This window comes from Ranitomeya variabilis, chromosome 6, assembly GCF_051348905.1.
Source record: "Ranitomeya variabilis isolate aRanVar5 chromosome 6, aRanVar5.hap1, whole genome shotgun sequence".
Taxonomy (NCBI): domain Eukaryota; kingdom Metazoa; phylum Chordata; class Amphibia; order Anura; family Dendrobatidae; genus Ranitomeya; species Ranitomeya variabilis.
Window position 1 is genome coordinate 46,618,295 of NC_135237.1, and position 25,952 is coordinate 46,644,246.

The 25,952-nt window shown below is 47.0% G+C and overlaps 1 protein-coding gene across 7 annotated transcripts in view; it reads right to left on the reverse strand.

Moving 5' to 3' along the window:
* ARHGAP21 (Rho GTPase activating protein 21) overlaps positions 1–25,952 on the reverse strand; it is a 138,923-nt gene that overhangs the window by 88,503 nt on the left and 24,468 nt on the right. For 4 of the 7 annotated variants that reach the window (XM_077268387.1, XM_077268385.1, XM_077268384.1 and 1 more), the window contains exon 1: positions 19,860–20,001. The exons of the other annotated variants lie outside the window; for them this stretch is intronic. In XM_077268387.1, the coding sequence (XP_077124502.1) occupies positions 19,860–19,943 (84 nt within the window). In that variant the 5' untranslated portion in view covers positions 19,944–20,001. Of the gene's footprint in view, positions 1–19,859; positions 20,002–25,952 lie in introns of those variants that run through there. 7 annotated transcript variants of the gene reach the window in all.

Consider the following 25,952-nt stretch of genomic DNA (forward strand, 5'->3'; position numbering starts at 1 on the left):
CCAGCACACTGCTCATCAGGCAAGTGACGGATCTGGTGCAGCCCCCCATACCAGTACACTGCTTATCAGGCAAGTGACGGATCTGGAGCAGAAAGACTATACACAGAAATCTCCTCCATCGGATCTGGATTAAGTAAAATGTCAACATCACACTAAATGTCAATGACTGTTCACATTGTTATTCCAAGCTGATTTCTTCTCCAGGATAACTGTTCATTTGCCATTTGAGAACTCCAGGAAACAGAACATCAGTTTGGGATTCTGCTAAAAATGGTTTAAGAGGACAGCAAATGTTTCTATGAGAGAGACGTTACAGGACATCATAGGGAGGGGTAGTCCTGCACATTAAAGCCCTAGTTATAAAGGCTCCAAGAAAGCCATTATGGGTATAAAGGTGCCATCTTTGGAGTGAGTACAACTCAGAACCTCAGTCCAACGGCCCATTCAGACGTCCATACTAAGAGGACCGAGATCGGACAGCGATGCACGGACTGGTAGCAGGAGAGGCCTGGGTGCACCCTAAAGCGGTCACAGCCCTCAAAAAAAAAAAAATTGTTTACTTGAAAGTTTGTTTTTTGTTAAGCTTTTTATGGTGCTCAGCTACAAATTCTGCCTTAAAGTTTTCCAAGTGTTTCTATGGGAAATACATATTGCTGTTCATATGAGTTTTTTTTGTTCTTCTTTCAAACATTAAAAGAGGTTTTTAAGCCCCAAGTACTTATACAGGAAAAGAAAAAAGTTGTAAAGATTTTAAGGAGTTGGATTGTGTGTGGGGAGAGGGAAATGGAGGCATCAGAACCTGGGCTTACTGACCCTGGAATCAATCCCTTCACTGGCTCCCCATTACCAGACTACAGTACAAAACCCTACCATGACATACAAAGCCATCCACACCCTGTCTCCTCCATACATCTGTGACCTCGTCTCCCGGTACTTACCTACACGCAACCTCCGATCCTCACAAGATCTCCTTCTCTACTCCCCTCTTATCTCCTCTTCCCACAATCTCATACAAGATTTCTCTCGCGTATCACCCCTACTCTGGAACCCTCTACCACAACACATCAGACTCTCGCCTACCATCGAAATCTTCAAAAAGAGCCTGAAGACCCACCTCTTCCGACAAGCCTACAATCTGCAGTAACCACCGATCAACCAAACCGCTGCACGACCAGCTCTATCCTCACCTACTGTATTCTCACCCATCCCTTGTAGATTGTGAGCTCTCGCGGGCAGGGTCCTCTCTCCTACTGTACCAGTTGTGACTTGTATTGTTCAGGATTACTGTACCTGTTTGTATTATGTATACCCCTCCTCACATGTAAAGCGCCATGGAATAAATGGCGCTATAATAATAAATAATAATAATAATACATAAAACTTGTACAGACATTAGTGATCCATCGCTCCATACACAGTGGTGACAAACTACGTGTAAACTACATAACAGAGGCGTTATCTTATGCATCCAACTGTGCTACCTTATCACATACAACTCCAGCCCATCAGCGGGTGGTGCACCAGATAGGCAATCACACCGCATTGTTTTCCATTGTCGAGTCCTGAACACAACTCCCTCACAACAAGACCCAAATATACAAGATCAGCAGCCAACTAAAGAAGTCCCCTCAGGACTAGACAAAGGCTGTGAGAAAACTTTCTCCAATTCATCCCGAATGCGGCTGCCATGGTTGATTGTCTGTCCAGCCACTACACCGATGCCTCCACATTGTGCCAGTCATTGCAATGGTTACCCATCAACTACAGAATCAATAGACACTGGTCTCACTCACTTAGCGCTCCACAGTTCTGCACCACCATACTTCTCCTCTCACATCATCCTACCATTGTCCTCCGTTCTGTAACATTTCCGTAATTTAAACATCCCACTTCCACCTCCACGTCTTCCCTCGTGTTTTCTGGAATGGACTACCCCCAGGTCCAGGGAATATTTAAGGCCCCCACATATTTACGCATGATTCAAAAACACATATCTAGACAGGCCTATTACCTCACCTGGACAACATGGCAAATGCCATAACGAGTGATTATCGGTTGCTATAATGAAATGAATGATTGTTTTGACTGATGAACGTTATCTAATCTACTGCAATGACCTACACATGGGGTAAGCGACATCGGTTATCAGGAGAACTATACTACATTTCTAATTGGAAGTATTTGCTAATATTATACCCACTATATACTGGGATAGTACATCTGAGATGGGAATACCACTTTGAGGTATTCATTGTACAATATGGCGACTTACGGACATTTTTTTACATTAAGCCTTGCAATACGACACATTAGAAGGGCCTGAGCCACCTTTATTATTGCTTCCGGCAAACACGCTACAAGACATTCGCTGATCACGACGAATATTTTTTATTTGCAGTCTTCATCATTATTACCTAAAAAGGACAAGTAAACATCTCCGCTATCGCCATAGCAACAGCTAAGACCGGCGGATCAGCACGGCAGCGCCTACACGTATATAGTGAAGGGATTCTACACACGGGAGGAATGTATATGAAAGCCTGAGGCGATTTAGCCTTATTTTGTGGGGGACGCAGTTTTTGGCGGCAGGTGACAGAATGCTGTTCTGTGCAGCGCGGCCTGTGAACACAGCACAAACAGCAGCTCCCTGAGGGGCCCAGCACATTGTATTGTGTCTCTATGGCAACCAGGGCCCGAGCCAGCGCTGGTGGGAGGAGGCCGGGCCTCACAGCCAGCTCTGTGGGAAGAAGGCTCAGTCTCTGGTGAGGAGGAGGCCAGGCCTCACAGCCAGCTCTGTGAGAAGGCGGCTCAGTCTCTGGTGAGGAGGAGGCCGGGCCTCACAGCCAGCTCTGTGGGAAGAAGGCTCAGTCTCTGGTGAGGAGGAGGCCGGGCCTCACAGCCAGCTCTGTGAGAAGGCGGCTCAGTCTCTGGTGAGGAGGAGGCCGGGCCTCACAGCCAGCTCTGTGGGAAGAAGGCTCAGTCTCTGGTGGGGAGGAGGCCGGGCCTCACAGCCAGCTCTGAGGGAAGAAGGCTCAGTCTCTGGTGAGGAGGAGGCCGGGCCTCACAGCCAGCTCTGAGGGAAGAAGGCTCAGTCTCTGGTGGGAGGAGGCCGGGCCTCACAGCCAGCTCTGTGGGAAGGCGGCTCAGTCTCTGGTGAGGAGGAGGCTGGGCCTCACAGCCAGCTCTGAGGGAAGAAGGCTCAGTCTCTGGTGGGAGGAGGCCGGGCCTCACAGCCAGCTCTGTGGAAAGAAGGCTCAGTCTCTGGTGAGGAGGAGGCCGGGCCTCACAGCCAGCTCTGAGGGAAGAAGGCTTAGTCTCTGGTGAGGAGGCCGGGCCTCACAGCCAGCTCTGAGGGAAGAAGGCTCAGTCTCTGGTGAGGAGGAGGCCGGGCCTCACAGCCAGCTCTGTGGGAAGAAGGCTCAGTCTCTGGTGGGAGGAGGCCGGGCCTCACAGCCAGCTCTGAGGGAAGAAGGCTCAGTCTCTGGTGAGGAGGAGGCCGGGCCTCACAGCCAGCTCTGTGGGAAGAAGGCTCAGTCTCTGGTGAGGAGGAGGCCGGGCCTCACAGCCAGCTCTGTGGGAAGAAGGCTCAGTCTCTGGTGGGAGGAGGCCGGGCCTCACAGCCAGCTCTGTGGGAAGAAGGCTCAGTCTCTGGTGAGGAGGAGGTCGGGCCTCACAGCCAGCTCTGTGGGAAGAAGGCTCAGTCTCTGGTGGGAGGAGGCCGGGCCTCACAGCCAGCTCTGTGGGAAGAAGGCTCAGTCTCTGGTGGGAGGAGGCCGGGCCTCACAGCCAGCTCTGTGGGAAGAAGGCTCAGTCTCTGGTGAGGAGGAGGTCGGGCCTCACAGCCAGCTCTGTGGGAAGAAGGCTCAGTCTCTGGTGGGAGGAGGCCGGGCCTCACAGCCAGCTCTGTGGGAAGAAGGCTCAGTCTCTGGTGAGGAGGAGGCCGGGCCTCACAGCCAGCTCTGTGGGAAGAAGGCTCAGTCTCTGGTGAGGAGGAGGCCGGGCCTCACAGCCAGCTCTGTGGGAAGAAGGCTCAGTCTCTGGTGAGGAGGAGGCCGGGCCTCACAGCCAGCTCTGTGGGAAGAAGGCTCAGTCTCTGGTGGGAGGAGGCCGGGCCTCACAGCCAGCTCTGTGGGAAGAAGGCTCAGTCTCTGGTGAGGAGGCCTCCATAGCAGCACACCACCTGAGACGGCCAGGGGGGCAGCCAGATCATTGACAAAGCCAAAATGGAGACCAGAGGGCAGGGGCTGCAGCACAATAGGCCGCAGACCCTCAGTGCAACAGTTTTAACTACATATATAAAATATATATACACTTTTTTGCTTTTCACACATACAATTAATTTTTATTTGAGATGCGAGAATTTTGTTTTTTTCAGGAGTGATGACTGGTTATATCAGAAGCCACATGACAAAGGGGTATTCCCATCTCCAAGACCCTCTCCCAATATGTAGCAGGTGCAAAAATATTAGCAAATACCTCCAATTAGAAATGTAGCCTAGTTCTTCTGATACGCTATGTCTCTTACCCCATGTGCAGCGCATTGCAGGACCTTAGGCACCCATGGTTACGACCACTGGCAACTAACTCACTATATGAGTGGTTGTAACCATAGTTACCCAATTTACTGCAATGCCTGCATATGGGGAAAGCAACATAGCGTATCAGAAGAACTATACTACATTTCTAAAAGGAGGTAATTATTTTTATTTATATAGTGGGATAGGATCTTAAAAATGGGAATATTTTATTAAGGGTTATTTATTACACTCCAAAAAAAAAAAAAAAAAAAAATGCAAAGGGCCCTGAATAAAGTGGAGGCCTCTTCTCCATTCATTGCTGTAGGGCTGTACTTGGCAGTCCCGTGGACAATGGATAGAGAAGAAGTGGGGCATGTACACCTGCGCTCCATTCAAGAGTGCGGTACATGGGGTACGTGGGGGATGGGGGATCTCCAGTGTTCAGACCAGACCCCCAACAATAATCAGCACGTTATCCCCAGTACAAGGTGATTTTTTTAATGACCCCATTGAATTATAATGGCATTCATTCAGTCATAAAGGCCTTTACCATCTGATTTACCATGGTCTAAATTTTACCCCCTGCAAAAAAAAATAAAAAAAAATTTTAAAATTAAAATTGCACTTTTATGCCATTGTGTTATGGGATCTCCCGGCTGGCAGGTACTCCAGTATCTGGGGGACCAGTGCATACAGTGCTGCGTGCAGTAGCCAGCCAGATGCAGTGAAGCCGGGAAGCACAGGGGTCTCGGGCCTTTTTGCGTCTGTAATGTTCTATGGTCTCATTTATCGCCTCCAGTAAAGGAACCTTTATCTCGGGATTTTTCCCATTTCTCTTAATCTGCAGTCAGCTAAGAGATAAATTATTGTGATTAAATCTGGGCTGCAGCTGCAGCGTGGTGAGGAATCCCCCGGGAGGGGAGAAGATTATGCAGGGACTAGATGGGGCATATCCAGGGAGGATGATATTACAGCTCCCGCCATGGGGCTCCGATCAATGCAGCTCTGCTGTGCGAACCGACGCCTGATCACATCACACCCGGCACAGAAAGTACAGAGGATTTCTTCCCTAGCTATATAAAGTCCCATTTCATACCAGTAAGACCAGTCTTTACCAGGGGACTGGAGAGCGCACCTAAACCTAAGAAACGTCACAACTATACCTAGGAATAAAAGGAAACTGGTGATGCACACAATATGCCCCGCCATGCAATGCTCCGTCAGGTGCAGTATGTGGCAGCATGCAACAATTCTGGAAAAAATACCGCTGTATACCTCGGATTTTGTACCGTAAGGTGACATGGATCACTAGGGGTCTACCAGCAAGATTCTGCAAAACCTCACTTATGTGCAAATTGCCCTTAGAGTAAACATTCATCTTTTAATACCATGATTGTTGGCCAGAGATGCTCTATGAATTAATTGTAATCGGAGATTTTAGATTTCAGAGCTGCAATTTTGCAATCCAGATCCATGTAAAGAGATGAAGGACAATGCTGGCAGCCGCCACTAGAGGGAGCTTTGTGTACAAAGAGTATGGCTCCTGAGCTCCCTCTAGTGGCGGCTCCTGGCAGTCAGAACTTTGTAATGTAATGGCTGCTCTTGGGAGGATTTGGAGCTCTTTGTCATAAGTGTTATCGAAGGGAGGCAGCACAAAGTGTTGACAGATTAAGATTTGAAGTGTGACAAGTATTTTTACAGCAGTTTTAAAAAGGTAAGCCATCACGGGGATTAGGCCTCAATGTAAGAGCAGTATGATGTAGAGAGACTGATTCCAGCGAGGTTTCATTTACTGCTTGGTATGAGCAGACCAGCATTAGAGGGGCTAGTGACCCTGCTGCCATGTAGCCCTCCATATTCAAAGGCTCTGTATATCTCCACCCCCAACACTGATTAGGTTTTCTGTGTATACTGTGCATAGGCAGAAAGCAGCCAGTGGTGTAAGTGGGGTTATACAGAGCTCAGCACTCAGAGAACTGCTAGGTCTGCAGATGAGAAAACCAAATTTTTATCAAAACTGCAGCAAGCAGCCCAGTAAGTGATACATCGCTGGAATCAGGGGGTCGGACCCTACATCATGGAGGCAGGCTGGCAACCCTATAATGCAGACCTGGACATATCCTCAGCGCCATGTGTGGATGTATCTACAAACCTGCACCTTATGCTTCATTGTTGATCTACAATATATGGCTACAGCAATAATTTGATCAGGAGTTAATTACCCTGGTGGGTAACGTACCTACAGGATCTTAACACCATGTGCCTGCAGCAGCGTTAGAGCATGCTGGGAGTTGTAGTTCCACAACAGTTGGATTGCAGCACATTGGTGACCCTGGGAATGGAGGATAAATGTGGAGAAAGCCATCATGTGATTAAGGATCCAGCTGAAAAAGTGAAGGCGTAAACTGAAGGCATGCAAAGCGCTTAAAGCGGCCAACACAGGGGGATTAACCCGCGGATCATCTGCTCCGCACACCAGCACCCGGCCAGCTCCTCGGGGGGGGGGGGGGAAAAGACCTGCACGCACCCCTCCAAATAAAGAAAATGGGAGGAAACCCTATTTCAGATTGTTTTTTCCCCATTATAATGGAGAAGAACATTACAGGGATCTTTGTCCGCCAACATATTCTTCTTACTCCAGACACATTTGTCCATCCGGGAGCCAGAAGACCGAGCACAAAGCGTCTGCACCTCAGCACCAGAAATAGAAAGTTAATTAAATAACTCGAAAAGTGCTCTAATATTAGCCGGGGTTTGCCCCTATATTCTCCATCACAATGAAAGAGCGGCATAAATGGAATATTTGTGGGGACATATGGCGTCGGGGCCGGTCAGAATTATGTTACATTGAGGCTGGTGAATCAATACCACCTCTCAGGACTGACAGCAATGGAAGCCCCCCCAAGACCCTGGTAATGGCCTGGAGATCCGGTAACAGCGGCACCGAGCGGGGGTATGACCTGCAGTCAAGAACTACAACTCCCAGCATGCTGCAGCTTGTAGGTGGCCCGACATTGTGCGGCCACTGTCGTCAGCAGATAAAGCCTCTCATTGTGTATCGGGAAGGTCAGCCATTTATTTTGCGCCTCCGTCCCTCCCACGGTCAGGATTCCCGCCTGCACTCCTGTGTGGGACACGTGATGAGCGCACAGGACCCCCGGACGGTTACACGGTATTGCAATATTGTGGTCGGCGAGTTACAAGTGACACATAATACAATTTACAAAACCGAAAAATGGATTGCAACATCGTGGCAGATGGACAACCGGGAAATTAATAATTAGCAATTTTGCTGCGCATATGAGATGACATCTCTCCGCTTTACCCCCTGATAAGCATGTGACAGCCCTCAGGCATTAGACTTAAAGAGAATCTGACAGAAGGTTTTTGCCATTTAATCTGAGAGCTGCATGATGTAGGGTCAGAGACACTGATTCCAGCAATGTATCACTTACTAGCCTGTGAAGCTTCGACACAATCGGCAATCAGTTTTATCAGCAGATTATTACTAGAGGACTAGGTCTCACATGCAGCCCGGTCCAGCTAATCTGTGTAACCAGTCTCCTTCCACTGATTGGCAGCTTGAGGACAATGCACAGTGTACATAGGGTTATACACAGCTCAGCATTCATAGCTCTGCTACATTTACAGCAAAGAAAATATGTATTTTAATCAAAACTGCAGCAAGCAGCCAAGTTAAGGGATCTATCACTGGAATCAGGGTCACTATCCCTACACAGATTTCATAGCAAAAACCTGCCGAGACAATCCCTTTAAAAAGCCAATTGCACCAAGATTAACGACTTAATACAATTTTTCACATTTCCAGCTGCCCTGGTGCCACAACAAATCCGCTGCAGCTGATTTTTGTGTAAATGACAGGAAATCTGTTCACCCGACAGACAGATTTAGACCAAATAAAAATGTGTGGGGGAAATCGGATGTAGGCAAAAAATTGATAAGCTCAAAGGTCACCAACTCCCGTAGACCGGCAGTGAAGACCCTCGGAAGGAAGAAGCCTTAACCTGAGATGCCGACAAACAACGAAGTATTCAGCCATCGGGATATAAAACGTCACCAACTTATTAGCACAGCTTAGAAAGAAAACCGGCATATTAAAAGTATAGTAAGAAAAAAAAAATTGTACAGATCGAATAATATAGCTCCTCTGGAGTTTTAGGAGCAAGAAATATGCAATCTACTTCAATTATTGCTTTTTTTTTTCTACTTTTGTTGCAGGTTTGATGGTATTTTAATGGCTTTTAGTACAGAAAAGCTGGGACGTCAATGGAAAGCATGGAGGAGAAATGCACAGTTCAACAGCATCTATAAGGCTATGTTCACACAATGCATTTTTGTTATTTTTTAATGCAAATTTTAAGCTGTTTAAGCTGCTTGCAAAAAGCAGATTTTACTGCTTTTTTATTGCTTTGCTTTGTTGTCACTTGTGCATGTTGATAAAGTTTAGCGCTCAAAAAAAAAAGAAAAAAAAAAGCCTGATATAACTTCTTTATGTTTCTGCATCAAAAACACAGCAAAAACGGATACCTGCGTTTTTGCATTATCCATTGTTTCCTATGGGTGAAAAAATGGTGCAAATACGCAGAAATAAAAATGCTCAAAGTAGTGACATTGATTTGGAAAGCTGCAGTAGTCAGGAAAATAAAACCAACATGTGTGCATGACATTTCCGAAACCTCAAGTTTTGCTGGTAGTGTAAAACGCAGCTTAAAATTTGCATTAAACAAAAGCAAAAACGCAACATGTGAACACAGCCTAAAAATACACAATGAGAACGAGTTTATTAAAAGCACATCCATGTTGCATGAACTGTTAAACGTAGCGCATATATAAAAAAAATATAGAAAATCACAACTGGAACAAAATAAAAAGAGAAGTGGACTCAATCTTTGCATTGTGTGACTGTGTGCCGCACTAAACATGGAGAAGAGAAGTGTCTGAGGACTTGAGAACCAAAAGTGTTGAAAAATATCAACAATCTCAAGGTTGCAAGTCCATCTCCTGAGATCTTGATGTCCCTTTGTCCACGGTGCGCAACATAGTCAAGAAGCTTACAACCCATGGCACTGTAGCTAATCTTCCTGGACATGGACGGCAGAGAAAATTGATAAAATGTTTCAACGCAGGATAGTCCGGATGGTGGATAAACAGCCCCAATCAAGTTCCAAAAAAAATGTCAAGCTGTCCGGCAGGCTCAGGGTGCATCAGTGTGAACCATCAGTCGACATTTGAATGAAATGAAACTCTATGGCAGGAGAGCAAGGAGGAACCCGCTGCAGACAAAAACATCTAGACTGCAGTTTGCCAAAATCCACATGGGTAATCGAAAATACTTCTGGGAAAGCGTACTGTGGAGAGGAGACCAAGATAGAGCTTTTTGGTATAGCACGTGATTCTACTGTTAAGTGAAAATGGAATGAGGCCTACAAAGAAAAGAACACAGTACCTACAGTCAAGTATGGTGGGAGGTTCAGGGAAGTTTTGCTGGCACATGGAACCTGACGATTACCAAATGATTTTGGGTCATAATGTAGAGCTCACTGTCAGATAGCTGGGCTGGCTTCCTAAGTCGTGTCCAGCAGGACAATGACCCCAAACATACTTCAAGAAGCACCCAGAAATGGATGGAAACAAAGCGCTGGAGAGTTCTGAAGTGGCCAGCAATGAGTCCGGATCCCACTGAACACCAGGGAGAGATCCTAAAATGAATGATGAGAGCAGGCGCCCTTCAAATATGAGACCTGGAGCAGTTTGAAAAAGAAGAGAGGTTCAAAATTCCAGTTAAGAGGTGTAAGAAGCTTGCTGATGTTTATAGAAAGATTAATTGCAGTTATTTATTCCAAAGGGCGTGCAACCAAATATTAAGTTGAGGGTGCCAACAATTTTGTCTGGACCAGTTTTGGGGTTGTGTGAAAGTATTTTCAATTTGCCTTTTTGTCTTGTTCCAATACACACGAAGGAAATAAACACGTGTTTAACAAAACATGTGTAATTGAAATAATTTTCTGCGAGAAATACTTCATTTTCTGGAACAATGTCAAGTTCTGTCTACAGCAATTCTCTCCAATAGGACGTCCTACAATAAGAGCACGGCAGGTCTTGTATATACCAGGGCTGTGGAGTCGGAGTTCATTTTGGTGGAGTCAGAGTCAGAATAAAATGGTCCGACTCCTAAAATATATAATACATTGGGTACAGTAGTACAATGCAGGATGTGCAGAATATTTCTTCATAAAAATTTGGGAAAGTTATGAAATGTCCTATAAATGTCTGTTCTGTTCCTGATCGAAGGACCTCGGCTTTTAGCTGAGATGAATCTGTGCTGCACTTTATGTACATGCTCAGTAGTGACCAGTGCTGTGGGGTCATAGTTGAGATGAATCTGTGCTGCACTTTATGTACATGCTCAGTAGTGACCAATGCTGTGGAGTCGTACATGAGATAAATCTGTCCAGCACTTTATGTACATGCTCAGTAGTGAGGATATGCTGTGGAGTCATAGTTAGGGATATTGAGTAGTTGGTGGCTTTACTTACCGACCCCACAGCCCTGGTATATACGAATATTGCTGCATTACAAAAGCTTGCACACCGTAGATTGCCATGGGGGGCTACGACACTGGTGCTCAGGTCGGGTTCACCCTGTATTGTTTGCAATTTGATGATAACATGTGAAAGAATCTACTATTCAGAGGAACGGCATTTGTGGGAAGGAGATGGGAGGACCAAGGGTCACAGCCAGGGATGCAAAACCTGGCATCACATGGAAGGGCTTATCTTTAACCTTGGCTATGGAGCCCCCTCTTCTATACACACCATTGCTGCATTGTATGAAGTTGCCTGGAACCGTCCTGCTTTATTATATAGCCGATCCTGCTCCTAGATGGACGACTCAAATAAATTACCTATATTCATAAACACGTATATACACTGAATAACTATTCTAGGGGGATGCCGGGAACTTAGACTCTGGGACTTGATCATCCTCATGAACATCCCCCAGTCAAGGGACCTTCTCCATGGACTACACACACGGCCCATCTGTACAGGTAGCCATGGCCAGCGCTGCGGCTCATGAATGGGTCTGGGGGACAGATGACGTCGGCAGGGTACACGCAATGCTTACGCCTTGGAGACCCCTTTAATATTTTCAACTTTCTGCATCGATTTACTCCTGTAGTCTCCAGCTCTCCTCCAAGTGATCACTTTAGAAGGTTTGCAAACCACGATCCCAGCGTCTTATATGCACTAAAGAGGCAAAAGGCAACTGGGGGCCGTAGACCACCGACATCCCGGCTACCAAGCCAGTGATGTGTACACACTGCAGCCTGCGGCTATAAAATGCCATTCCTGGCAGGACAGGACCGTCACGTGTCTGGGTACTGTGCCGCAGTCCATGCCATCATCTGCGGGAGCCTTTGAAATCTGACCCATTTGATTGCTACAAGGTACATTCCTTTTTATTGCTTACGAAAAAAAAAAAAGTTACTGTGCGGATCGTCCATTCAGCAGAATTCACAGCAGAGCGACCCCGCTGATGCACAAGAGCGGCCCACCACAGATGGACTGACTGCACAGACGGAGGAAAACAAGAACAGCAACCGCAGAATACCAGCATCTTTATGTATCCAATTAAAGAACCAAGAGAATTTACACCCCCCACCCAAAAAAAAAAATACAAACAAAGCTCCTTTTACTGTAGTTTATAGAAAAATGGAACCGAACAGCAGCAAAATGTTACATCAGAATGTGATCAACTCCACATGTCCGCCATTCATGGGCTACAGGAAAAAGTATCCAAAACGTTGTATCTGACAAATGTGAACACGTCATAAAGGAAATCTGATACCGACCCAGAAAGAAGCCGACTCATCTGTAACAGCCTGCAAGAAAGAACACAAGAAGGGAGGAACGCAACATGGCCGATATCTGACATCACAGCCCATCAGGAGAAGATCGACACGCCTGGGATTAATGAATAACTGGGAAAACAATGGCGGCTTCTTCCCGGCACCAGGTCCGTAATGAGGAAGAGCACAACGTCTCGGTTGATCACACAGGTCACGTGTATGGTGTGATGAAGAATCAGCACCTTGGAAAAGTGGTGCTGGGAAGGGGACATTATCAATACTGAGGATGGCGAGGAACAAAAATCCATTCTGGAACCGATCAGACCAGACATGTGACTCGGAGCAAGGATCACCAAGATAGGACTTCCCATCATACCAAGAGATCAATCACTGGAGAAGGACATCATGGTCGGAAGAATAGAAGGAGCAAGGCGAAGAGGAAGATCAGCAACCAGATGGCTTGTAACCATCAAGATAGTGGTGGAGAAGACCCTGGAGGACATATCTAGGCTAACATAAGAACGATCTTCCTACAGATTGGTCATCCAAGTCTTCAACATGGCTCGAGATCGAACCGAAGACAGAGAAGACAGAGCATCCAAACAGAATTTTTTGATATTTCGGTAAAAATTCCTTTAATCCGGCATTTACAAAAGAACACAGCCAGGTGCCAGTTTTTGGGACATTCCAGATCACCTTCTGCAGTTTCGCTCTACAGCGCTCGGCTGTGACTGCAGCACCAAACAAAGCCGGATTATTGGAATCTTACTGTACCTGTATTAAGTGATCATTAATAGCATCGACAGAACCCCCCTGTTCATGGATATCAGAGACCCCTTACTGAGCCGGAATGGAGAGGTACCCGCACCGACGTACTTTATAATACAAGATCACCTGAGCGGCGGTCGTGTAATACAGCATTTCCTCAAGGGGTCGTCTACCTTGGAGAACATTTTTTCTTTTTCTTAAATGCATGCAATTGCGGCTAAAATAATTTTTGCAATTGGGTTTTATTCTTATTATTATTTATTATTATAGCGGCATTTATTCCATGGCGCTTTACATGTGAGGAGGGGTATACATAATAAAAAGGTATGGGTTTTAATTAAAAATGTTGCAGTTTGCCTTCTACAACCGCTGTGTTGTATTGAGTCACAGGCTGCCAAATGCGTTAAGAAGAATCAGTCAGTGAGCTCGCTGTTATGGGCTCAGTCTCCCTTATCTGTCTTTCTGAGCTCCTCTCAGCTGATTTACGATCACTGACTATTACAACGTTGATTGTGCTGGGAAGCAAAGAGCCTGTAAAAGCCAAACGGTGCAGAAATTTTAACACCCCACAGTTGCAAATAATTTTTAGACCCAAACGCGCATTTAAGGGGGGAAAAAAAAAGTGTGTTTATAAGTGGGCAAGCACTTTAATGTCGCACTGACTAGAAGCCTTGGGGTGGGCACCGGTGGGGGGGATTAGGCTGGAGGCTAGACTTGGCAGATTAGGGCCAGAAGACTTGTTTACCAGGCAGATTATTAGAAAGTCTTCAGTGAAGAGATAATTAAGCACAAAATTCACCCACTACAGATTTGGATGCACCGATGTCTGCTATTACTCATACAACAGCAATCAGATCGGCCGCCAGTTCTAACAGGACTACTACTCCCAACATGTCAAATATCTAAACATCCAATTACAACCCGACCAGCTCTGCTTATGATAAGATTGTTAAAGAACATGTGCACCCAGAACATATCAATAAGATCCAGAGATCCTAGAGACCCTGGTTCTGGTCATCCCAAAATGTGATGTGCAGAGTCCGGCGGTATTACACGCAGAGTCAGTACCGGCGCTCGGTGAACCCTGGGCGGTCAAACAGTTCAGGGCATCTTTCCCCACCGATCTCTGGCTCTAAACAGAAAGAGCTGTCAATGGAGGAGGAGGAGGAAGGTAGAAAGAGGGAAACCAGGTAGATGGGAAGGTGCACTGGACTGTATGGTCGCACCATGGTTTGACCAGTCATGCTGTGATGATAGACTAACCCTTCAAGGACCCATCATTGGACTCTCGAGGCTCCTCTGGTGCCCTGTCGGGTCAGTCCTTTCTACACATCACAGAGATGCGTTTGGAAATTTAAGGCCGCTTTAATCCTGCCCGAAGCCACCATGTATGGACGCGCTCTCATTACACCACACTTTTTTTTTTTTTGCTGAGAACATCCCAAATTTTCTAGGATGGAATCCATAAAGTCCGGGGCGACTCTGCACATTCAGAACAGTAAGGGTATGTGCACACGTAGAAAGGAGCGGATAAATCCGAAGAGGTTCCGTTTTGAGAAGTCCGAAGGTAAGCAGCACTGCGTTTTACCTGCGGATTTACTGCGGAGTCCTATTATGGAGCAGGTGTAAACCGCTGCGGAATCCGCACAAAGCATGGGCACTGTGGATTTTGTTTTCCATAGGTTTACTGTAAATTCATGGAAAACTGCTGCGAATCTGCTGAGGCCAATCAGCTGCGGTTCCGCAGCAAAATCCGCAACGTGTGCACATACCTTTAGTGTACAGCTCGTATACAGATACATATGTAACCTTCCTTTCAATAATGGCAACAAGCCAGAATGAAATATTATCCAACAGTCAGAAGAATTTGTAAAACTCGCATGTTCCTTAACAAGAATCAAACATACAGGTGACCTCAAAATAAGGGACAACTGGTTTTAACTAGAAAAATGTCCCGAGTCCTCAACTTACAGCCGGAGAGATTACACTTTATATTACAGTTCTGAACTGCATTATCAGACTTTCTGGATGGAAGGTATTTCCCCATGCATGTGATATATTGGTGAACCAGCCTGTCTCAGGATGAGCAAGTCCAAATGTGCGGTTCTGCATTGCAGCAGATTCTGCACCACCTCCCTGAGGAATGTGTGAATCATCCAGGCAGTAAGTGCTGGGAGCGCTGCCTCCGATCCATAGGGGTGTGTGCGCATGTGTGTGCATGAATGTGTATGTATGTGTCTGTATGTGTGTGCATGAACGTGTATGTATGTGTGCATCCGTGTCTGCATGTTCATGTGTATGTGTGCATGAATGTGTATGTATGTGTCTGTATGTGTGTGCATGAACGTGTATGTATGTGTGCATCCGTGTCTGCATGTTCATGTGTATGTGTGCATGAATTTGTATGTATGTGCACGTGCGTGCATGTGTATGTATGTGTGTGCACGAATGTGTATGTATGTGCGCGTGCGTGTCTGCATATGTATGTATGCGTGTGTGGATGTTCATGTGTATGTGTGTATGTATGTGCACGTGTGTGTGGATGTTCATGTATATGTGTGCGTGAATGTATATGTATGTGCACATGCGTGTGTGCATGTTCATGTGTATGTATGTGCACGTGTGTGTATGAATGTATGTATGTATGTGTGCATGTTCATGTGTATGTATGTGCACGTGTGTGCATGTGTATGTGTGTGCGTGTGCATGTTCATGTGTATGTACGAGCGTGTGTGCATGTTCGTGCATATTGTGCTGCTTTTATTATTACTCCTAAAAACGTATAAAGGAAAAAAAAAAAAAAGTATACCTGGGTGCTGCCACTCTTCTAGTTTAAAAAGTCATACAGTGGCATGTAAAAGTTTGGGCACCCCTGATCAAAACTACTGTTATTGTGAAGAGTTGGACTATGTTCACACTTTGCACTTTTGGCAGGCAAAAATTTGCTCTTTTGGCAGTAGGAAACTTGCTGCAAAAAAGAAGATTTTGCTGAGTTTTTTTTTTTTTTTTTAAGGGGGGACGGCCGATGGGGCAGCCAGGAGAGGGGACGCCAAAAGGTAGGAGACTCCGCGGGCCTCCCACGTAGCCGCCAGGTACCACTGACCTGGACCAGAGTCCCACAAATCCATCAGCTCATCTCTGATTTGCACCATTGTCTACAAAGGGGGTTGGCTTAGCTATTGAAATGAGTCAGCCAGCCCCTTCTTACACAGCACCAACCATATGCACAAAGTAAACCCTCCTACAGCGCAAATCAATGCGAAAGCGGAGCTGCAAGGTTTTGAGACCACCACCATATTGGGATCAGCAAAGAATGTTAGTAAACACACTCGTAGCTGGAGACCCCTTAATGCAAGTAGGGGGGGTGAAGCATCCTATAACGGAGCGGAGCACAGCACATTAATATTCCATTGTAACAAGCTTTTCCGAGAGTCGCCTGTGTTTTTATTCTGCAGATTAGAGCTAGGAAGAAAAGCATTTTGAGAAGCCACAGGTATCACTCTGGCGGATACAAGAGTAATGCGGCCGAGTACTCGGCCCGATAATTGCTGCATTCACCATAAAAAGCCTGGGTTCACTTAATGCCGCCTAATTACTTCCTGGCTGCAGCGATGGAATGGACCTGCAGGAACAGCGCGGATGAACAAGCAGTTAGTGAACATAATGGCTTTAACACAAATCTAACCCATGGCAAGAGGCCACAGTATATGGAGGCATAAGAGGCGTCTACAGACCGCCACGATCAATACCACCATCCATACACAGGAACACACTACTTCTCCCCGCACTTCTATGGTCAGCATCAACACTTAAAGGGGTATTCTCCCCCCCAAGATCCTATCCCAATATGTAGTAGCTGTAATATTAGCAAATACCTACAATCAGAAATGTGGTATAGTTCTTCCAATTCGCTATGTCACTTACCCCAGGGCATTGCAGTAGCTTAGGTATCCATGGTTACGACCACTAACAATTGTCACTGCACGAGTGTTAGTAACCATGGATACCGAAACTACTGCAATACTTTGCACATGGGGCAAGAGACATAGCAAATCAGAAGAACTATACTACATTTTTAATTGTCGGTATTTGCTATTATTATACCTAATACATATTGAGATAGAAACTTGGAGACGGGAATGCCCCTTTAAGTGTTATTTAGAGGGGGGAAAAAATGGCTACTGGTCATCACCTTTAAATGCCCATTCACCAAGCAATGGGTAAAGTGCTTCCTAAATTTAAAAATATGAAAAAAAAATTTCATAAAATTTACTAGAATTGTAAACGCCCTGCCTTCTCTTGTAGAAAAACGCTACAAAGAGCATTGCCTATCCTTAAAATAACAGATCAATATTGGATAGGTTGGGGTACAAAATCCGGGACTTCCACCAATGAGCTGATTATAGCGCCCCCTGCAGCCAGGTGTACAAAGCCAAAACATCACAGCACCGTACAGTGCAGTGGCCGCTCTCAGGTACTGCAGCAGCATTGCTCCTATTCACTGCAGTGGGAGAAGAGCTGCAGTACCTGAGAACGACCACCGGGTGTACAGAACAGTGCTGGAACTGCTGACTGCTGATCAGTGAGGGGTGCAGGTGATCGAGTCCCACCACACCGATATTGATGACCACTTTAATACACAATTTTGGGAGTCACCTTTAGGTTTATTTTTATTTTAAGGTGTGCCGCACATTTTCATGAACATGATAGCCACAAACTGTTTTTGAGCGTTGTTGCTGGTGTCTTCTGGGAGTCCTTTGAGTTTTCACATTGACTTTCATTACACAGTATAGAGCGTGTATTCTCTTAATAGCTTGGCGTGAAACCAGAAGTGGTTAAAAGTCGCTCAAAAGACTGAACTTATCAACTGCAAGTCATTGGAACATGGAAATCCATAGGTTCATTCTTCTGAGAGTTTAGGTAGAACTTTTTCAGGAGGATTTTAGAGTTGAACCTTTCTGAAAAAGCCGATGTGCGCACATACCCTTAGAGGGTGCTCACCCCCAGCAATCAACCATCATTGCTTTCTACAAGTCCTGCTGTAGACCACCAAGACTCAACTCGGCCATTGCCCTGTTCACACTAGCAAAGTCGTGATACTGCCAAAGGCCTATAAGAAAAATGCCACAGCTGTCTGGACAGCCATGTTCCCAGGCTGCCATATAAAAAGGAACAGTCAAGCTGAGCGTGTCAAGGGGCCCGCAGCCACCGCCAACCATGTGTGTCAAGGGGCCCGCAGCCACCGCCAACCATGTGTGTCAAGGGGCCCGCAGCCACCGCCAACCATGTGTGTCAAGGGGCCGCAGCCACCCCCAACCATGTGTGTCAAGGGGCCCGCAGCCACCGCCAACCATGTGTGTCAAGGGGCCCGCAGCCACTGCCAACCATGTGTGTCAAGGGGCCCGCAGCCACCGCCAACCATGTGTGTCAAGGGGCCCGCAGCCACTGCCAACCATGCGTTCCACAGTGGCCAAAATTGACAGGTATGGAGGAATTATCTAGTGTGTGGGTGGCCTTTAGTCTTTTCCATAAAAAGAGTGTTCGAAGGTATAAAGCGCGCGTGTGTGTGTGTGTGTGTGTGTGTGTGTGTGTGTGTGTGTGTGTGTGTGTGTGTGTGTGTGTGTGTGTGTGTGTGTGTGTGTGTATTATATATCTTAGGTGTGTGAAGGAGTATAACAATGGTGGCCGTAGTTGTGGACATACACCTTACAATTGCCACAGTCTGGTAGGATGTCTCACCGTCAGCCACCATAAGTTTACTGCAAAAAGAAAAAAAAAAAAAAGAAAGTATCAGAACTATGCAGGTAATAAGACACGAGTGGCCCGGCCGTGCCGACATGAAAGCTGATGGAGAGATCCTACTTAAGAAAAATCACAAAAACTGTCCAGATAACTCCATGCCATTATCTGCGCGTTCCCGGGATTTCCAGCTTTATGTAAATAACACATAATCGCTGTATAATTAACGGCCAGGTAACTTTCTAACACAATTTGCTTTCCAGGATGTCGGTCTGAGGTCTGGGACTGAACGCTTCCCTGTTTACACCTGGCGCAGACCTCGTAGTCTCACGGGCTATAATTGTACCCAGCGAGGACAATCCTGATTCCAGGACTCCAGGCTTTATACAATGGATCCCTGGGCCCGGCGTGGATCCCGGGGGGCTGCCAGGGTTGTGTCCCCCTGGACATTAGGCCACAGGTTACGGCACAGACCAGGATTTCTGAGAAGTCCAACTTTAAATTTTTTGGTTTTGTTTCTGTTCCTCATTAAATTTTCAAAATCACTGAGGAATGGAAACAGTATAAAAGTAAAACTTTTCATTAACCCTTGTCTGTCTGGCCCCTTTAAATGAGAGTTCCTAGTGAGACTGCAGTATTTCCCATGTAGGCGAGACGCGGCCCGACAAGCTTAGCCCAAACTAGAGCAGCGCCTACTGCAGCCAGCTGAGCGTCGCCCTCGGGGCAGCTCTATGGAACGATCGGCTCCGCAGGACGCTGAACGCTCTGCATCAGAAAGTCCTTACAATGCCAGAATCAAAGAAACGACCATCTGTAATGGAGGGGTAATAATGCATGAAATCAAGTATTGTCATAGCCATCCCGGCCAGGTACACCACGCTCCCGTCATCCGGCCTGATTCAGCACCGATACTATCTGCAGAGGTGAAGGTCATCGGTGCGGGGGTAAGCCCGACCTGCACTCACCTGGTTGCCCCATGCACAGTACAGGTTGCACAGCAGCTTCCAGTTGGGGTTGAGCATACAGTCGAGGATCCCGAACTGGGCCATGCTTCCCCTACCGAGCAGCACTGACTCTGGCACATCACACAAGGAGAGAGTGATGCAGAGACGTCCTCTCCCCAACTCCGGCCACTCAGCGAGGCGCAGCAGCAGCAGCAGCCGAGCACTTTACCAATCAGAGAGCGCAGGATCCCACAAACACGGCTCAGGTCCACCAGGAGAGAAGACTCGGGATGGTGCAGCCGAGTCCCCAATATGCTGAGCACTCGCAGCCATGATCACGCAGAGGTAGCAGAGCCGGGCTGGTCACACAGCGTGATTTAAAGAGCAGATCTTAGCAAAAATAGGATGCAGCAGCAATCTCCAGCTGTCATGTCCGCAGTATCTGCAGTCTGGGGGGGGGGGGGCAAATATTTATCTGTGTACTGCCTGGTGTTAAAGGGGTAGTTCATGACATGGTATAAAATTGGAGGAGGATCAATACTGATCAGCTTTTTACGGCTCCCTCTATTCTCAGGTGCTGAGGCTTTGCTTCCATTCCCTTCAATGGGAACAGTAACAGAACAGCCACTGCACAGCGAATGGAACCGGACCCCGGCCCTATATACTCAGAAGGTGATGACTGGGGTGACCCCCCCCACCAGTATGACAATGGAAGACGACAACCTATGGTTTAGCCATCAATATACAAGTCTTGGTTAACCCCTTCACGCTCAGTGGCCACCCAGCAGTAAAGACTTGCGACAGATGCAAATTTTAAGTCCCCCAATACAACCATCATGGTCCTGGGAATCTCTGCAAAGGGTTAAATCAGCGAAGAATCTTAAAGGAACCCCTAATAGCTATTACCTCTTAAGGAAACAGCTCATATTTACAATAAACGGGTCACCCCAAGAGCAATCTGTGTAAATGAAGCTGTGGTGAGCAGACTAAACCACCGCTCCACTCACTTCTATGGGGAAGGATTACTCCCCTAGAGCATTGGTCAGACGTGCTCCATCACGTTGTCTCTTGACAGAGACCATCCACAAAATCTCCTATGGTGGAACTCAAAAAATCTGCTTGTGAACCCTCCATTCAACATTCAAAGCCCAAAGTACAAAATGTTTTTAGCTAAAAATCGCTTTATAATTAGGATAAAATTTAAAGTGAAATTATATATATCCCACCTCACTATTTATAGGGGTATCCAGGCCCCGCAACCCAGCCGGTATCAAAAGACATGATATTGGCCCCCTCCCTTCCGATATGGGAATAAGCAGATATAGAATACCCCTTTAATATTCTGTAGATTTGACCTGAAAATGTCACTGCAAAATGCAAAGTGTTTATAGGCGAGCCAATCCGAGTGTTTATGATTTACATCCACCTGGCAAACAAGGGTGCAGCTGGCAGATCTTGGCATTCCTGGCCTGGGGCGGTTATAAATCTAATGACTGGCGCTCTGGTGCCAACAACGGCCACGACATCAAAGGCAAATCACAGAGATGCCAGCCTATCATTGTACATGGAGATATACTCTTCTCCCAGAGCGGGCACTGGTATATAGCAGTGGTGAACTCCAGACAGTCCCAGCAAGTGCCCATACTTACACCCACTGTGGAAAGTCACACCGCCAATGATTCTTAATGGGATTGGGGTTTTTTCACCATGACCCGACTCTGCAGCAGGAACTTAGCCAAAAGGTCATAAAGCCTCTCGGAGTATAAGTTTTTGGAGCAGACACTTTCCAAATCTTCCTCCTAATGGCAAAAAATTGAGTTTTGCACTTCATTTCTGCTCCAAAAACTCTGAAAAAGTCTCACAAAGCCTTTATATTGAAAACTTAAAACTCTGTCGTTTCCGGATGCTGTTTTTGAAGAGCTTTTCAAGTGTTTCTGCAGATTTTTTCCCCTAAAGCTTGTACCTTTTTTTTTGTTTTATCCTTTTGATTGGACGGGGCCTAGTGTGGAGTGTTTTCCCAAAGTAGCGACACGTTCCTTTGGCTCCTACTATGCGATTTTCCAAAACCAGAGGCCGTTGCAAAGTCGCAGCGTTTTTGCCACGGGTTTTTTTTTTTTACTGCAGACAAAATCTCCGCTCTATTGGCAGTAAAAATGCTGCGTTCCAAAGGTCGTTTTGCGGTGTTTTCGTCTGCTTTTGCCTATTTTGAAGGGTGAGGATTACATGTGCACTTTGTCTACAGTTCAAAATAAGTTTTATTCTCCAAAAACTATAAACATTCGTCAAAGATTCTGCGTGTTCCGTACGCAGACATGGAGAAATGTAAGATTTTCTAAGAGACATCTGCAAGAGCGGAGCTTGGTATAAGGGCTGAGGTTTCGTTTAGGAAGGTTTATTGGGGGTTGCTCTGTCCGAGTGGGCTTGTGATCCTCCTGCAATTTTTGCGGCATGCTGAATTCTATCCTGCCCTTGGGTGGAGAACGCACCACCTCAGGCTTGATGTCCTCTGATGGCTCGGACCCATGCCGTGGCTTTGGCTCCTTCATTTTGCCGGCACAGTGCAGTATGTGACATGTAAGGTCTAAGCCTCCCGGGCATTTTGGAGCTTCACACCCAACTATTAACCCTAATTCCACAAGTCACTAATGTTCTGAGTCTTACATCATTAACAAGAAGTTGTGAGGCTTCTCATAAATCAACATAGACCTGGCCATAGTCCGCGACAGCCATACTTTCCGGGTTTCTCCTTTTGTCAGTCTTCACCCAGCCCGAGCTTTACTACCCCCCCCCACAGGGAGTCCGCCACTGCGCAGGTCTGTGGCGACTTTACCGCTGCAGCCAATCAGTACGCTCAGCTGTTCATCACATGGGCATCAGCAGAGCTCCGATTGGCTGCGACTGGCGACATCACCACTGAGGGGCTCAAACCCCATTCCCTGCTACCCAACCCTTTCTCCAAGGAAGCAGAACCAAGTGGTCTCAATACCTTCCAGGTACCATTTATGGGTCTCACATACTGTTGGCGGACCCCTAGGTCTGATGACCGCTCTGCTGCCCCTTTATACACTTGGATCGGCCGAGCGTGCATGCGTTTTCATTACACATGATCCCACATAAAAGATTAAATGGTTGTCGGTCCCATCCAAGTCAGCAAACTCTTCTCCAAAACAAGCGAAAAAATTGATGGAGAGCTGGAAAGTGATGTATGCACAGATCCTAGTCACTAGGCGCAAATAATGGCGGCAGAAGGCGGCCAGAACCGAGGCGCGATCAGAGGAGCCAGGGAATAATTCATGTTCCAGAAGAATGTACAAATCAGGGAGGCAGAAGGGAAAAAAAAAAAAATCTGCATTTTAATAACATGGTAGAGCAAATGGTTCCTCAATTACAAGCTATTCATTTCCAGGGCTCAAATTAGTTCATTTATGACTACAGTACACAAACATTCCCGAAAAAGCACAAAAGTAAGGCCGCCAGCCAGCGGGCGCATCCTGGAAGAGACCGCCGCCTCCGCAATCCCTACATGCCACACTCACCTTTCTTACATCTTTTTCGATATTTTTAACCCTAAAGCCCCAACTCCTAGCATGCACTCCCAACCACAAAGTCGTGGCATGCTGGGAGCTGTAGTTCTGCAAATGGTATACAGTTCTAATATTTGCTCAGAGCACAATTTTAGCATAGCCCCTTCCCGATGAAGCCAATTTTCAAGAAACTTCCAGGAGCTTGAAATGGGGGGGTGACCTTGAAAGAACAAAAGTAAAAAAAAAAAAACAAGATTCATTGAGCAGAAAAAAGGCCTGGTAAAAAGATCATTTCCAGAAATACCAAACATTTATAGTTTTTTTAGTATTTTAATGGTAAAAATTATTATAATTATTTTTACTAGAAGGGCATGATTTTTTTTAATTCGAACTGACATTTTTATTTTACAGAGTACTGGGAGGAAACGTGCGTTGGGGACGCTGCTATCTCCCTTGTTGATTTACATGATGTGATAAGCACTTTACTATGATCTATTTGCACTATTTACCCTGCCACAATATTTAATGTCCAGTAGTTGGCTTCTATACGGTTTTTAAATCGGTTACATTAAATATATATATATTTTTTTTTTAATAGGTATATACTCTCTGGTTATCTATTTAACCGTTTTTGTGTGCTTAATGTTTGTCTGTGCATAGCCAGAAAGCTGCCAATCAGTTGTGTGGGCGGGGTTACACACAGCAGAGCATTCAGAGACCTACTAAATCTGCAGCAGGGAAAAGAAGGACTTTACTATAACTTCAGCAAGCAGCCCCGTAAGTGCTATATCACTGGAATCAGAGTCTCTGCCTCTACATCATGCTGCTTTCAGATAGGAGTAGAAAAGACCTGGTGACAGTTTCCTTTTAAAGCCATGATGATGCAGAGAATTAATGCCCCTTGTTGGTTTGTGGAAAATCCTCTGCATCTAACAGTACAAGAAAAGTTGAAAAAGGCATTACAAAAAAAAGCAGCAAAAACACAATATTCAGAGCAGACCATTTTTGCGTATTTTACTGAAGAGACCTGCGCGGGGGGGGGGGGGGGAAGATTCGGAAATGTCTGTCTTGAATGTTTTAAGGCCTCCCTGGATCATCACACCCTGCGGAGACCGGTAATGCCCCCGCATCATACCCCGGAGGGAGCGGTGGTATCCCTGCATCATCATACCCCGACAGAGACTGGTGGTGTCCCCGCATCATCACACCCCTGCGGAGAGCGGTGGTGTCCCCGCATCATCACACCCGTGCGGAGAGCGGTGGTGTCCCCACATCATCACACCCCGGCAGAGAGCGGTGGAGACCCAGCATCATCACACCCCTGCGGAGAGCGGTGGTATCCCCACATCACACCTCTGCGGAGAGCGGTGGTGTCCCCGCATCATCACACCCTGGCAGAGACTGGTGGTGTCCCTGCATCATCACACCCCGGCAGAGAGTGGTGGTGTCCCCACATCCCACATCCTCACACCCCGGTGGAGAGAGGTGGTGTCCCCGCATCATCACACCCGTGCGGAGAGCGGTGGTGTCCCCACATCACACCCCTGCGGAGAGCGGTGGAGACCCAGCATCATCACACCCCTGCGGAGAGCGGTGGTGTCCCCACATCATCACACCCGTGCGGAGAGCGGTGGTGTCCCCACATCATCACACCCCGGCAGAGAGCGGTGGAGACCCAGCATCATCACACCCCTGCGGAGAGCGGTGGTATCCCCACATCACACCTCTGCGGAGAGCGGTGGTGTCCCCGCATCATCACACCCCGGCAGAGAGCGGTGGTGTCCCCACATCCCACATCCTCACACCCCGGTGGAGAGAGGTGGTGTCCCCGCATCATCACACCCCGGTGGAGAGAGGTGGTGTCCCCGCATCATCACACCCCGGTGGAGAGAGGTGGTGTCCCTGCATCATCACACCCCGGTGGAGAGAGGTGGTGTCCCCGCATCATCACACCCCGGTGGAGAGAGGTGGTGTCCCTGCATCATCACACCCCGGTGGAGAGAGGTGGTGTCCCCGCATCATCACACCCCGGCGGAGAGAGGTGGTGTCCCCGCATCATCACACCCCGGCGGAGAGAGGTGGTGTCCCCGCATCATCACACCCTGGCAGAGAGTAGTGGTGTCCCTGCATCATCACACTCCTGCAGAGACTGGTGGTGTCCCGCGGATCATCACACCCCGGTGGAGAGCAGTAGTGTTGCCTCTTGTATAAGAACTGATGGAGTATCGGCCTGTTCTGCCCCTTGCACTCTGCAGGGGATGACAGAAGTTGATTACTTGTAGCCCATTTTGCTTAGCACCTTCTCCCAAGCCGTCCCCCTCCAGAGCTTTAAAGCCACAGCTCACAATGTTCCATCATCTCTGAATGTGGATTGTTACCTCAGCATATTGCCCCCACCCCTCCAGTTCCCATTGTGAGGTGCTACCGCTTTAACCACAGCGGGCGGCTCACCGAGGCACCACAATAAGCGCTGTGTACAGACAGTCACAAGTTGGGAAAAGGGAAAAAAAAAAAGAGCAGATGGTGAGAATAGTAATAAACTCCATAGATCACTCTTAGCATATTCCACCCTCTGCTGCCAAGAACATTC